General features: G+C 40.1%; 1 protein-coding gene across 1 annotated transcript; it reads right to left on the bottom strand.

The window, feature by feature from the left end:
• Positions 1-2,786: 2,786 nt before the first annotated feature.
• ube2v1 (ubiquitin-conjugating enzyme E2 variant 1) lies at positions 2,787-9,519 on the bottom strand. The gene is made up of 4 exons (XM_026169111.2): positions 9,390-9,519; positions 8,506-8,654; positions 6,309-6,434; positions 2,787-4,261 (listed from the first exon to the last, which is right to left on the bottom strand). The coding sequence occupies exons 1-4, from the start codon at positions 9,406-9,408 to the stop codon at positions 4,115-4,117; spliced, it is 441 nt and encodes a 146-aa protein (XP_026024896.1). The 5' UTR covers positions 9,409-9,519; the 3' UTR covers positions 2,787-4,114.
• Positions 9,520-16,495: the final 6,976 nt, after the last annotated feature.

Below are 16,495 nucleotides of genomic sequence, written 5' to 3'. Positions count from 1 at the left end.
TGGGCTATATTCTCAGCAGCATAAGGAGAATCATGTGCTAACAGCTGTCTAAATGACTCGGCTAAAGTTAGTAGCATGCTTGTTGTTTTTGTCTTTGCACTAGGATGATGTCGGCGTAAATGTGCAGTCATATTCATTGTGTTCCCACTAGTGCTTTCAGGTTAATCTCGTTGAAATGACCTTAACGCCACAACACGGCAAATCTCCGTTAACGAGCTACCGCCGATCGCCCCGTGCATGGGACTAGACGGCCAACACGTTAACGAGCTAACTGCGCTAACACACTAGTTCATACCAATGTAATTAAGCATTGCATGACACATCCAACATACTGTTTTACTTTAGTCCATGACTCGCTTACCTTCAGGGTCATACGTCACATGAAAACCAAAATAATTCCAAACGCCAGATCTGAATGAGGGTGGGGGAGGTCCATCTTGCAAGGAGAGCTTAACTTCTGTCTCGCTAGCTTGCCCTGCGCTCTTCCTTCTGACTATGCTGTCTGTGTTGAGCGCTCAGTGGATCTGCGCTCGACAGTGCAGCCTAGGCGGAGTAGTCGAACACAGATTCACTGAGCGCTCAACACAGACAGCATCGTCAGAAGGAAAGTTGATAAAATAAATTACAAATGTTGTATTGTTCGATACATATGCGTACCGAACCGAAAGCACTGTATCGAACGGTTCAATATCGATACGAATATCGTTGCACCCCTAATATATATATATATATATATATATATATATATATATATATATATATAGATATATATATAAGTCACTCATTAATAAATAGCTGAAAAAGAAACATGTGTAGTTGTAGCAGCAAACAGTGTGTTAAGTGGATGCGTTGTACAGGGAGATGGCCTCAGGCAGGAAAGATTTCCTGTGTCGTTCAGTGGTGCATCATGGGTGTTATGGATAGGCGTAGCTTTGGGTCACGTGGTGTCTGTAATAGTGATTGCTATATCACCTGTTCACGGCCCGAGGGAAATTTTGTGAATGAGTGGGTGATGGGGGAAGTCGACTTTTGCTGACCGCTCAAGCTTGGAATGTTTTTGATCACTGTTTTTCTACGGATTTTAAGGATTTGATAACAAATAAAGGAGTTTTAACTTGGAACTTTGACTAACGTTTTAAACAGCGGGCGCGTCAACATTATTCCCCTATTCAGCTGCTCGGCGACTCAAAGGCTTGAAAGTCGCCAACAATGGGTAATCTCAGTCTCTCACTGAATGTGCTCCTGTGACTGACCAGCATGTCATGGAGTGGGTGGGAGGTGTTATCCAACATTGTCTTTAACTTGGACAGCATCCGCCTCTCCGACACCACCTTGAGGGAGTCCAGCTCCATCCCCACAACATTGCTGGCCTTACAGATCAGTTTATTGAGTCTGTTGGCATCTGCGACCCTCAGCCTGCTCCCCCAGCATGCAACAGCATAGAGGATCGCACTGGCCACAACAGACTCATAGAAAATCCTCAGCATTTTCTGGCAGATGTTGAAGGACCTCAGTCGCCTCAAAAAATAGAGACGACTCTGGCCCTTCCTGTAAAGTGCTGTGGTGTTTTTAGCCCAGTCCAGTTTATTGTCAATGTGTACTCCAAGGTATTTATAGTCCTCCACAATGTCAACACTGACCCCCTGGATTGAAACAGGGGTCAAGTGTTTCCTGGTCTTCCTGAAGTCCACGATCAGTTCCTTGGTCTTTGCCACGTTGAGCTGCAGATGATTCTGCTCACACCACGTGACAAAGGAGTCGACCACAGCCCGGTACTCTGTCTCATCATCCCTGCTGATGCATCCAACCACCGCAGAGTCATCAGGAAACTTCTGAAGATGGCAGGTCTCTGTGCAGTGGCTGAAGTCTGTGGTGTAGAGGGTGAAGAGGAAGGGGGAGAGGACAGTTCCCTGTGGTGCCCCTGTGTTGCCGATTACCTTGTCAGACACACACTGTGGGAGACGTACATATTGTGGTCTTCCTGTCAGGTAATCAACAATCCAGGACACCAGAGAAGCATCCACCTGCATCGCTGCTAACTTATCACCCAGGAGGGTCGGCCTGATGGTGTTGAAAGCACTAGAAAAGTCAAAAAACATGACCCTCACAGTGCTCGCCGGCTGGTCCAGATGGGTGTAGACACGATTGAGCAGGTAGATGATGGCGTCCTCAGTTCCAAGACGAGGCTGATAAGCGAAATGGAGGGGATCCAGATGTGGTCTTACTATGGGTCGCAGCTGGTCCAGGATGAGCCTTTCCAGGGTCTTCATGATGTGGGAGAGGTCAGTGCCATGGGCCTGTAATCCTGGGGGCCACTGGGACGTGGCGTCTTTGGTATTTGTTCACCACACACCAGTATTCATAATCTACGCATACACTGGAGGTATTGTCACCCCTCGTGTATTTAAAAAAATACTCAAAAAAGAAAAGAATGTTCTGAGGAGGAGAGTTGATTATGTGAGCTGAGTGCTTCTTTTACCATACCCATGGGGGTGTTCTCCTATAAAATATGGCCATACTTAAGATAACTGAGAAATTTCAAACAGACCAAAGACACCATTTGAAGAACCATGTTCTAAAGCTTTAGTACACAGTGCAAATGTTCAGGTGAACAACAATAATTCCTCTTTATTTGCTCATGTCATCAGGATGAGTAGTATGAATCTGATCAATTTTCATCCATCTGTGGCTTAATCAAAATAATCAAAATAGTGAATCATTATTTTCAATTTACCTTTTTTTTTTCCTTCAAAACCTTCCATTTGGACAATGACGACACAAGCCTGTGGAAAAGTAATAATGTTTAATTCAAATAAAACCATGCAACAGGTCACCATAACCCTGATTAGATTCAACCCGTTATAAAATAAACATCCAAGTACATTGTGTTCAGTGGGTGATCACTGAATGAGAGCAGACAACTCCATGGAATGTACACAGGTCAGCCCAGAAAGTGAACAACCCAAAACGGGAGGGAAAAACAAAACAATCACAGCTGCTCCTGTTCCACGGTACAGTGACGATCCCGGAAAAGTGCCAAACACGGAAAGCACAAGGACCCGAAGCACCCCACCCACAGCGTCGACCCCCCCGCCCCACCCTTCCTTTCCCTCATCCCACGGGCTGCTAATAATTAATTACCATCACAAAGCACTATGGCACACAGAAGACAAGCCTGAGAACACGAGTGATGAGCCAGCAGTACCCTGCTGATAGATACGAATGTCTAGTAGCAGTTTAATTGTGTGTACCAGATATACACTTGTTTAAGGAAGGCCCCTCAAATTCACATCATCGGGATATCGCAGAAGCAAAGGGTAGATTTTTATTTCTATTTCAGGGAAATCTTTCAAGTATTGAGGCATCCCAAAAATGAAGAGCGCTATTATAGCTGGGGTTACAGAAGTGGTTTGTTTTTTCATTCAATCCATTATAGACATTTTGAACATGATTTGCCGCTGTTGCTGCTTTTCTTTTCCAACATTTACTCAATGCACTGACACTGACGGTGTGTTAAATCACAGTGAACAGCAGCAGCAAGACATGCTCACTGTCGTTGTAGTCCTTTGTTTTGTCACAGCATCATAGCTGTAAAGTCATTCGTGGATTACATTTCTCTAATCTTGACACTGGAATGATAAGCTACCAACAGTAAGAAGGAACCTTGAAAATATTCGTTGGAACTAAAGTACTTTGAATGGAAAAGTGGCTCAAGATACCCATACATCAGGGACTAACTGTCACCACATGTGAAAAGCCCAGAAAACACACATAATTGGTACACTCAAGTCATTTTACAATCTGGATGTAGAACACAAAGATCATAAAAAATAACATTATAGTAAGATGTACAGTATTCTTGTTTTGCATTGTCTGGTCTGCACTGTGAACCTCAAAGAATGATTGGGCACCAGGTCAGGAATCTGGGTTCACCTGCACATCCCTCTCTCCGTCCAATGGAAGGCTCCCGAAGGAGGAAGTGGGAGCAGAGAGTCTTGTGTAGTATGCATGCATGCACGTGTGTGTGTGTGTGTGTGTGTGTGTGTGTGTGTGTGTGTGTGTGTGTGTGTGTGTGTGTGTGTGTGTCAGAGAGTAATGAATAGCAGCAGGAACTTCAGTTGTTGTACACCTGGCCCTCAGGTGGTTGGGAGAGCCTGTTGTTTTCTTTCATCATCATGTGCTGTCTGAGCTCCTGCAGCACTGCCCGGATGTTGTAGGAATTCTTCCACCGGGACAGTGATGACACAGCCTTTAGGTCGACCTGAAGGGAAATGAGCAGAAGGATGGTGGAGGTGCTTTTTATTAAGTAACCAATGACCCTTGGTTCAATCTACATAGAAAAGACAATTATAGACAGAAACTGGTGTCACGACCGAATGCTTGATCCCATGTGGTGTTTCAGAGTGGACAACACATCTTACCTAGACTCAGTCTCCCTCTTCCCTCCTTGAATTTAATTAGTACCAAAATCTTGTAACACCCATTTGAAAGCTTTTGGGTGTAAGAACTTTCCTTCCAGAAACCCTGCGTACACACTGAGCAGATGCCACTGTTTGCTCCAGTTGGCCTCCGCTAAGCTATTGCTGGTCACTCCCTTTACTTTGGTCTGAACTCGACTCTTCTCCATAGACTGCAAATTGTTCAGAATGCGGCCGCTCATCTCCTTACTGGTAGTGGACGCCGTGTCTCTATCACTCCTGTCCTTGCCGACCTGCATTGGCTTCCCATTAAGTATCGCATTCAATTCAAAATCCTGTTGCTCACCTTCTGAATTATTAATAATATAGCTCCAAGCTACCTCATTGAGCTACTTAGATTATACACCTCTGCTAGAGTACTAAGATCATCTTCCCAGTCACTTTTGGTACAGCCGAGATCCCGGCTGAAGACTAGAGGTGACCGAGCGTTTGCCTTGGCTGCACCTGATCTATGGAATAACCTCCCCATCGCTGTCCGCGAGTCTGATTCCATTCAATCCTTCAAATCGCAGTTAAAAACCCACCTATTTAGCCTCGCCTTTTCTACCAGTTAATGATTGTTTGTTAGTTAAATGCTTATTTCTATCTTCGGTCTATTCTTAACTACTTTTAATCTTTTTTTTTTTTTTTTAATGTTTGACTGTCTTATCCTTTACATATATTGTTCTTTTATGCTTTTATATGCATTTCTTTTGCTTCTGTGTTTTTAATGCCATTTAACCTGCTACCATGTTGGTACTTTGACATAGCCTTCATCCTCCCCTGTTACTTCATCTTACCCTCTTGCATGTTAAGCACTTTGGTACACCACTGGTTTTTAAATGTGCTATATAAATAACGTCTGTTGTTGTTGTCATAGACAAACGTGTAGTCTATTACGTGTCACGTCCAAATCCCAGTTTCAGACTGAGGATTCATCAAGCCTGCATCTGCAAAAAGTTCATTTATAAACATTCATAATTTTTCCCCCATCATAATTTTTATTATTTTTTTAATACCAGGTAAATAGCTGCAAATAACTGTTGTTTGCAAAACGTGTGCACAGGTTTTTAAAATTTACTATTTACATTTGGATTTCAAGTTATAAAAATGATTCGTTAAACATGTTTGTGGTTGTTACAGTAAAAAATAAAACTTTTTTCCTACCTGGATTTTATGTTTTTTGTCTGATTTTAGATTGATCAATTGTGTCAATGCAGTATGTCAAAATGACAACATAAGTGTAAATTCAGACGTGAGGTTGTGCTGAAAAGAATGATACCAAACAGGGCAAGGTGAACAGTTTTAAAGGTGGAATATAGAGGTAAAATCAAAAGAACTCAAAAACTGCCAATTATACCCTGGACCGCAGAGTCCAGAGTCAAATGAGATACAAATGCAAGTTTTCCAACTTTTTCCCCTGAAATTCCTCGAGTTCCATCTGCTCAAACTAAACAGCGAGTGAGTTTTTGAGTTCTCTGTAGAGACACAGGAGCCCTTCTAAAAAGCTAAAAGTCATGCTAGCTTTATAATGAAAGACAGAATAAGCACCTTTGTGCAACAGAATTCAACATGATAATTATTTTATTTCACTGGAAGTGAAATATTTTATTGAACTGCATAACCGCGCAGCACAAAAGCAGAAAACTGTTGAGTCTACCTACTTCCTACAACTCCTGAGACTCGAGCCATATGTTATACCTACAGCAGCAGCAGCTACAACCAGGAGCAGACTATTTGTTGGTTAATTATGTTTTTACTGCACAAGTCATTTACAGTTCAGAATCCTACCAAGAAAAACGTGTGAGTGAATATTATAACTCAGTCAAGAATATCTGCAGGGATACTTACCAGACCGTTTGAGCTGTTCACACCACTTAGGTTTATCTTGTTCACAAAGCGGACATGAGGAGGATGCTCAGGGTATTTGGATCCACAGTCTATTTTCAGACTGTAGATCCTGCCTTCATAGACAGTCTGCAATGAAAAGAACAGAAGACTGGTTAGCTCAAAGAATCAAAGTCTAACAAACTCTAATAAGCTCTACTGTCACCAGTTCTCTGGAATTAACAACTGCTGACATTAGAGCCCATTTAACTTTTTATTCTCTTTCTGAACCGTGAGACTACTGTGAGAAGAAAAAAAAACATATTGCATGCTTTACAAAGCCTGATAAAAGAATTCGGCTCAAAAAATAAACATTTATATTAAATCTGTCACTACAAAGCTTTAGTGAGGACGTGCTGATAAAGGTGCAGAGACATAGATGAAATCAAATAAGGTTCAACGCTGACAGCAGCTCTTTTTAAAGTTTATGTTTGTTTACATTGTCTATAAGCCATCAGCAGTAGAGGTGAAATCGCTGAAAAGAAAAACTTGGCACACAGGAGTCACACTTTACCAACATTTGAATATGCTGTGGTAAACCAGCAAGGCTGCCATAAACAGTGCTGGGAAAAATGCAAGCTAACTAGTTCAGACTTCTCGTTATTGTCAACCACACACATCATCACACCTCTCTGGGGGGCAAAATAAAGCATGGAGGTGCAACCAAAGGCAGCACAAGCCCCTAAAACAAATGCTCATAACAAAAATAAATAAATAAAAATGCGTATTCCAACTTTCAGCACACAGAGTTTCCAAAACCTGAGGCTCAGTTACTCAGGGAACATTCACTGGGTAACTACTGTTTCAGAAATGACTATATGTGGACAAGCAGCTAGAGTGCTAATTCAGCAGCTACAGCTAGCAAACTGCACTCATAGACACACATTTCTGCTAATTAGTGCCATTTAGTAAAATCACATAAAATACTGGAATATCACTCACCAAAACTGAAGCATGGACTTCTATTATTTGTCAGACAATTTCTTTAAAATGCTGTAGAAGGCAACAACAACACAAAGTCGAGAGGTTGGACTACAAGAGGTGAATTACTAGACCACGATTAGCTCGAGTTCCCTGTGTCAGGACATCAGTCAATCAAAACAACCACCTCTAATTTATACAGTGGTCAACACTGCTTAACACAGCTATAAACAGGTATGCTGTAAAGATGGCCATTTTGACATAGAAATGTAAGGAGAGTAACACTTTTTAGGCAGCTCCACATTCACCTCTTTTTTTGGACCCAACTCGTGATGTTTGTAAAGCGCACCTGTCCACAGAATCAATGACTTCCATTCCAACCTCTCCACTATCATGGACAACACCGAAAAGCTGTTAAAGGATGTCAGAGACAAGATTATAGAGCTGCACGAGGTTGGACTGGGGAAAAAGACCTTCAAAGGTAAGACGCTTTTGAACATCTAAATAATTGAGAGAAGGCTTGGGAGAAAGTGCTGTAGTCAGATGAAACCAAAATAGAGCTCTCTGGCATCAACTCAACCCACTGTGTTTGGAATAAGTGAGATGCTGAGTATGCTCCAATTGGAAAATCAATGTTTCCTTCCTTGGCTGTATGTCAGTCTCCCTGGGCAACACCGAACATTACCAAACTTCAAATTGTCCCCAATGCATCCACTGGAGTGAGAGTGAGTGTGTGATAGTTAGAAATAAGAGCTACGGGAATGTGTGTGTGAATATGGCTTCTAATAAAATAAAAAAAATAAATAAATAAAAAAAGGCTCATCCAAGTACCAGCTTTACAGTGCTGTTTCTCTCCACACAGAAACACGGCACTGTAAAGCTGCATGTATGGCTTACAACTTGTTAAGGTTTTCAAAGTTGGCTTTTCTAATATTTGACTTTTTCCTGCCTCACCTTCATGCACATTATATCTTGTTGAATTAATAATCTTCCTGCTGACACAAGGGTGTGACAAACACAGCTTCAACAAATCATATCGGCTCGTGAAATCTCTGCTTGTGAGCAGCACAGCCACATGGTCAAACAGAATCTTTACCGTGTGGTTTGCATTTTATTGTCTTGTGATGTTTAAAAAGAAACCCCCTTTTAGTCAGCTTCCAAGGCAGAAAGCCCAGTGGCCGACTGAAGAAGATCAGTATTACATACTGAAGTGTTAGAGCAGGTGCTTGACGTGGCTCACCTTGGCAGGGCCAATGATCATGCCATTCCAGTGAGTTAGCATCATGTCGTCATCATCTGCAAGGCCCCAGCTCACTGTACCGTCTCCAACTCCCTTCTGACCTTCCTCCAGTTCCTCCAGCAGCCGAAAGCTGCGGGGAACTTTGACGCCTTTACAAACATAGACACACAAAACAAATGACAATTAGGCGACTTCTGTGCCATGACACGACGCAGGATAACCCACTGATTTCTTTTAGAAAGGAAAAAAATAAATTATACTGCTTAGCTTAGTTTCAATCAATCTGGTCAAATTTTTCAACACAACATAACCAGAATGAAGGAGAAACAAAACTACACTGATCTGAATAAAATTAAATGTAATCAAATACAGAAGCTCGACGCGTTGAGTAAACAGAGACAATTGCTTCATTTTGTTTGTAACGCTGTGTTTTCAAGCGCTTCTTCCGGAATGTTGTGTCTCCGGTGACTGAGCTTACAGCTAGCGCCGAGCAAAATACTCATCTAGCTACACATCAAGCTAGCTACGGGCGTCACCTCAACTATTACCACAAAAACGTCATAGTAGACCCTATAAATGCCACCTGGGATGAAAAGTTGATTGTTTTCACTAGAGAGACCCCGATGATTACAAAACGATATAGTGTGGGTGTTGCAGGCGGCAGAGTAACGCTCAGGGACCGTGGGCCAAATTAGCGAGTCCTTTAGCTAACTAACCAGCGTTAGTAACAGCATTTTCTTGCCACCAAAGTCCAGTTACAAACAAAATATCACTACAGCGATACGCTTAGGAACCGTTCATCTACTCTGGTGCTAAATGGGTAGCTGGGCATTTTCGCTCTAACTGCAAATCACGACAATATAGCACGTAAACTGTCGGTTTACCTTGTCCGGCGACTGCCATCTTTGTCACTGCTTTACGGAAGCGCGTACGTATGTTAAATATCGCTTGCGCATGCCCGCCCGAAAAATAATTGAAATGTATTATTATGATTATTATTGTTGTTATTATTGTTATTAATGTTATTATTTTACTCCTTACCTTAAAAAGCATCGACATAAACTAGCTTTCTAACACTGCCTCTTTAATAACTTGTTCACGACAAATATTTTTTAAGAACTAATCGACACTTTTATTTTATTTATTTTTATTTATTTGAAGGCCAGAACACGAGCTGAACTCACATTTGATTTGTCTTGGAACAATATAAATAATATTGGTACAATATCGGAATAGCTCACGCCACCGACACCGGTGTCTAATTCGTATGCGACATCGCCATCTACTGGTACAATATCGCCAATGTAAACTTGCGGAATAGTCTTAAGTTCACATTTTCTTGCCCCAGAACATCTTTAGAGCGGTTAGCACAGGATACCGTTCTTTATGAAACGAGAGGGGAAAATGTGGTCCTATAATTCATAGCAACGGACCATTTATGAAAATGATCTACACAACTGGCAAAGCTACATGTACACGGTGTTGTAATTTCATTTTCCACTTCAGACCATAATCTGCTAAAATATATTTTAATTTTCAACAACGGGCTGATGGACTATAGTTGAACATCACACAACCATAAATGTATATACACTCTCTAAATCAACATTATGACCTCGATTCATTGATTCACACTGGAACATATCCAGCTGGTAAATATGAAAAATAAAAAGATGCATTTAGTTTTATGGGTTGAGGGGTAGATATGGTTTAATTACTACAAATGATTGTGATGCCAGTGGCAGGGGGATTTACTCACAGTACGATATAATCTATATGCAAAGATCCAGCCGGTCACTTCATACCCAGTAAATTAGTATCTCAAAAAGCAGACCCAAAGAGAGTACATGAGGGAGAGGGTGGTGTAGGCCTACTAACTACAATAAGAAAAAGTAAGTGCATGTGTTTCTGTCTGAAAATAGCAAAACAATTCAGATCCGCGAGAGGAGGGTGAAGGAAAATGTTTTTAATATAAGTGACAAGTTTTCTGATGGAAATCACTTTGCAGTCTGTATGACGTCATGAGGACTGAGACTCAAATACAGCACATGATTTATCCAGATACAGCTGCACTATTACCAACAAGTCCACCTTATCAACCTGATACCTGACAATGAGTTTTAGGTCAGCACTGAGAAGCAACAACGGGAATCAAATACAACATTGAATAACAAAACTTCAGATATAAATCTCAAAGCCAAGGACCATCACAAAATCTAATCTTGAGTTATTATTTTAACATTTCTAACTTTACTTAAGAAAAAAACAAGTTTACAGTCTGGTACAAAAATAGTTTTGCTTTCCTTCTTCAACTCTGGAATAGTAAGGGTTTGGCCTCATAACTGACAGTTAATGCCAACAGCAATGGCTATAGCCAAGCTCAATGCTAGGCATCACTTCAGTGATTATAATTACTGAGCTGCACCTCTGACTCTTGGTGAGTGAAACTACAGTCAGTCATGTCTGATGAGGACATAGCATTAGCTTTAATGTACTGTGACAGTGTACAATGTACAACACTGTAACATTAAAGTTGTAACTTTAAAGCAGGACTTCACATTCAGCAGCATGATATGTTGACTATGTGCATCATTTACACATAGTCTGTGATCACACCATCCAAAGGGATTATTACCAATGTTCCGTTTTGCAGTGTTAGTCAGAAAGTGACTGGCTGCTCCCGTACGGGATTAGAACGATGCCACCTTATCCCATAGTCCAGCCAATATATACGCAGCTAATCCACATCGTTGACAGGCTATGACAGCGTCTTTATGCGCCAACACCGGTGTTTTAGCGAGCAAAGCGGCTGATGTGGAGTGAAGCCACGTTAATGACAACGTGTACAACCACTGGAGATGTGAGCAGGACAGACGGAACAATTGACGGAAAAAGTGTGGACTTTATACCAGTTTTTAAATTGTGTTGATCGGCCACGCAAAACCAGAGTTATGATAAAAATATCTGCAATGTTTGGTTTTCTTCCTGAATACTATCGCTGTTTATATTTACTGCGGGAAGAAACGGTAAAAACAGCGTTTTATAAGGAAAACGCTCGAAAGCCTGTGAGCAAAAACAAAACCAAAAAACTCCACCCTTTCCTATTGGTGGAAAAATGTACCATGTGGACCAATCAAAAACTGATATGGCAGCATGGCCTTTAGTTGTTTAGGAAGGGGGGAAGTTTTAGGAGTGACAGCTGTGTTTTGAGATGTGAGAGATTTGCCATGTTTAGCGCAAATCTTGTGTAGTTAGTGTGTAGTTAGTGTGTAGTGTAGTCAATAGTGTTGTTGTGTGTGTCAGAACAATGAGGCAACTGCTGAGTGTTACAGGTGTTACAGCAGTGATACATCTGCTGCTGTCAGGCCTGCAGGTATCAGGCTGTTGTTCTCCTTCATCTCATAGTGGACAGAAATTATTTTTTGGAGTGAACAAATAATTTGTGTGGCATCAGATTTGATGCAGAACAGCTGATTGTTCTGTAAATAGTTTGAAATGTTTGTTTAATAAAAACGCCTTGGCTGCATTTTTAGGTAAACAGCTGCAAAAAACTTTGTTTGCATAACTCAGTTACTTTTTTGAAAAAGTAACTATATAATTAATTACCCAACATTGGTCATATATATATATATATATATATATATATATATATATATATATATATATATATATATATATATATATATATATATATATATATATTTTTTTTTTTTTTTTTTTTTTTTTTTATTTATTTAGTTAACATGCTACACAGGTCATGAACAAGATTTTTTTACATTTTCATTGTAAGTGGGCTAAAGCAGTTAATTAAAAGTAGTCTAACATAAATGTAAATACTGTAATCAGATTATTTTAATAAACCATGTAGCTTGGATGCTGGCGTGACCACAGTGCACATGCCTGCTGTTTCTCACAGTGGTCCAAGGGACCGCTCAGGGAGTTTGTGTGTTCGCTCAGACACGTGAAAAATTAGAGGGAACATTGGTTATTACTTTTTCTGTTTTTTATTCAGTGCTTCACTGAATTTGAATACTTTTTACCAGCAAAATTGCAGTTGTTTAAGTGTTCATGGTTTACATTTCCAGAAAATCGTTGATAATACCATCTTCTTCTTTCTTAAATTGAGTCGAATTTGGTAGAATTGTGGTAAAGCTCAGTTGTTTACTGTAAAGGGTTGTGTACATCTTCATTTTCTTGTAGGCAGGTGCACAAGAGGAATTATCCCTAGGCAGAAAGTAAAGGTGACGTTTTACCCGTTGCAGAAGTAAGGATGGAAACAGTGCATGTTTTTTCATGTAAAAGATTCAAGCCTGTAGGAGTTCACTCTCTCTTTCTCTCTCTCAGCTACTTATATTCTGAATTTTTGTTCCCATCAGTCACAATAGAGATGAGACTGGACAGCGAGTCACATATTTGGGTATGTAGTAATGAACATACTGGGGATGGGGGAAGGTTGTTCTCTGCTCCACGCCTACCCACACCTCCCCCAGTCATGCACTGCCTACCAGCCAGTCTCCCAATCAGTCCTCCATCCCCCATCATAGGCAGCCACCGAGCTCCTCTTTCCTCTCTAAGGACAAGTGGCTTTCAGAGCAGAGCCTGTGTGTGTGTGTGTGTGTGTGTGTGTGTGTGTGTGTGTGTGTGTGTGTGTGTGTGTGTGTGAAAGACACAGAGAGAGTAAAACTTGGAGATGAATGGCTCAGTGTTTTTCACACGGATGTGAATGCAATGTGTTGCTCTTGACCGACAGGCGTGCTCATTCACACTCTGCTTTCCCACTTTTCCATCTCATTTCTCTGTCATCCTGTTATGAATACAGGCTTGTGCTCGGAAACCTTCACACAGTCTACACAAATATCTACACAGACCAAAGTGTTAACTTAAAAGGTAACAGCAGTCCAACAATAACACACCGTTTTATGGTGCATTTAAACTAAACACTTCGTGGTCTGCAGGAGTACATTAGGACACGTTCCAACTTGTCTCAGCCCTTTTCTTTTACTTCATTTCTCTGTTGCTGAGGCACTGGCAGAATCCACTTTAGTCAAACAGTTTTCAGGACTTCTTTTTACCAAAGTGTTCTGTGAGTGGAATTTAAGGAAACAGTTGAATAAATTGGTGAGAAAGATAATAAATCATTAGTTTCACTGATTAGTTTCAGTGTGAAAATAGTGTAAATCTCATCCTATAGCCTTAATAACATGAGATCTCAACTAATCAGAACGCCTACTTTGGAGCAATGTGTCCACAGCATTTTCTTCCACCGTCATCAGGGAGCACTCAGATCCTTTACTTAATACCAGAAATATAGGAATACTGCTTTACACACAAAAGCCATGGCATTACCAGACCCATAACTACCAGCCAATAGACATCATATCATAGTGGAATTAAAAGCAGCACTACATGAAATGAAATAAAAGAAAGAATATTGAAATATGAAACAGAATAAAAGTTTAAGTCTGAATGAAATTCAATACAGAAACTAGAAGAACAAAAACAATAACTCATGCATAAAAACTGAAAAGTGGAATTAAAAGCTGTGCAAGAGTTATGTTTTTAAAAAGCACAACACAAAGAAGACCTTGTGGTAGAAAACATGTCTTTGGCTGTATGGCGAACAGAGCATCACAGCCCGAAGAGCTTAATCACCCCACAAAAGTCATTTGTAGCCTTCACTAGTGCCATTTCTGACTGAAGCTTAGCCGGTTCAAGCAAAAGCTTTTTAACTAGGAGCAGCCAGCATGGAGTACATGTCCTGCTATAAATTAATCATATTTAAAATTGAACAATGAATTAATGACGAGTCTATCCATGGTCAGTTTAGTTAGAATGGAGTCTGATAGACATGTTGAAAGTTTGGAGGAAGGACTCGTGAAAGTTAGTTTGGAAAGGCTGTCTGTAGTCACTGAAGTTGCTGTGTTGAATGGTACAGTATGGTGGAAGCATTTAGCCCATATAGCTCTGAGGCTATGACAATTACTGGCATGTCAAGCCTTCTCACAGCACAAACTCCAAATCCCAACCTTCCACCAACATTCTACAATACACCAACATTTAATTAAATAAATATATACATACATTTGACCATTTTCATACAATTAAATATTTTAGATGAAATATTCTACACTTTACCCTTACACCTTAACATTTGCCCAAACACCCTGGAGAGGACACAGAAAAGACATGTGACACATTTGCCTAAGTTCTCCTAAATGGTAAACCTTATTTGCTCCCAGTGACAATTCTTTCCTTCTCACAGACAACCACTACATTTCTTGATGAGGAGCAGCTGTGCAGGACCTAGAACAAAGGCTACCTGCGAATTGTTAAAATACTCAATAAATATTCAATAAATAATTAAACCTCTTGTGTGCAAATGTTATTGATGTGCAAATATTGCTTAACCCTCTGGGCTCTATCCTGGCCATTTGTGGCCACTTCACTTTTCTTTTTTCAACCATTTTCGTTCTGTTAATGCAAGTGGAATGAAACTTCCCAAAGGTGTGTATTTCTTTCAGATTTTTTAATTTTCAACATCAGCTCCTTAATAATATCAATAATATTCACTATACACCATATACACTATATCATGCAATTTAGGTAAAATTGCTTTCATTCTAAACTCAACACATGAAAATTGTAGTTTTTAATGTTTTTTTACCAAATTACATCATTTACCCATTTTTGGCCAAACAAGCGATTTCATGTAACATTCCTAGTTTCTAGTAGCAGCCTTTGATGGCTTACCACACTCCAATAGACCAAAATAATGAAACAATTTTGACATAGGTTTGATCTTAAGGATCTAATAGTTTGTGTTTGTGCATGACATTGCAGCACAAACATGTATTTGCAAGATAGACTGGAATAAATAATGATGCATTAAACATTACATAGGCTGCAGTGAATTTCTGTGGATGCAGGATATTGAGCTTTGAGGTTCCCAGTCAAACTCAGCTTTGAAGAACATGTTAAAAGCAGTTTTACTCTTGTATTTTTCATAAAAAGATACCATACCCAAAATATTAACTCTAAAAACAAAAACAAAAAAACCCCAATCACAGGACATTTTACAGAGTTCAAACCTGCAGCTGCAGCTGCAGCTGCAGCTGCAGCGCAAACAACAACAAACAGTTTGTAAACGTGTCCTGGAGTTTCTGCAGGTGCAGACAGAGCTACTGCTGTAAGTAAGCCTAACAGCTTCCAGATCATTTATTCTGGCTGTATGGCAAGAAGGTCATCACTGCTTCAAGCACTGCCTATATGATCTGGTCAGAGAGCAAGGACAGCAGCAGTCATCTGTCCTTGAAGAAAAGTCATCTGCCCAAGATGAAGAAACTTCCTCTCCAGAAGATGAGGGGACAATCTCCAAAGAAGCTGACTGCATCACCACTGATGAAGAGTACTAGCCAGTGCCTGAATCCTCTTCTTTGGGGGAAGATTGGGGTTGGGGGGCATGGAGGTGGAGGCCGAGCAGCTGATGGAAAAGAACATACACTCAAAAAAATAACTCTTTAAATGAACATAAAAAAATCATGGAAAGAATTTCCACGTGATTAAATTGCTTTATTTTAGCATTATGCAATTCTGTTACTCCAACTTAATGCACTCAAGTTGGACCAACTTAATTAAAGATTGATGAATCAACGTATTTACTGCATTTTGATCCAATATATTTTAATAGTGTTGATCCAACTTAAAGAGTTTTGTTCCAACTCAATTCAGTAGGTTTTCTCCAACTAATTTACTAAATTTGGTCCCAGCTTAAGTTAATTGAGTTGAACCAACTCATACAAATTAAGTTATTCCAACACAAGTCTTTAATGCTAATAGAAAGCAATTTAATCACGTGGAAATTCTTTCCATGATTATTTTAAGTTAATTTAAAGAGTAATTTTTTGGAGCATTTAACAAAGTCTAGAGCCTGGTTAACATCACTATTTCACTATTACATCTAAAAGGTAAATAAAAATTTGTCATACACATC

This window comes from Astatotilapia calliptera, chromosome 5 (genome assembly GCF_964374335.1).
Source record: "Astatotilapia calliptera chromosome 5, fAstCal68.1, whole genome shotgun sequence".
In the NCBI taxonomy this organism is placed as follows: domain Eukaryota; kingdom Metazoa; phylum Chordata; class Actinopteri; order Cichliformes; family Cichlidae; genus Astatotilapia; species Astatotilapia calliptera.
This window is presented reverse-complemented; position numbering and strand designations above follow the sequence as displayed.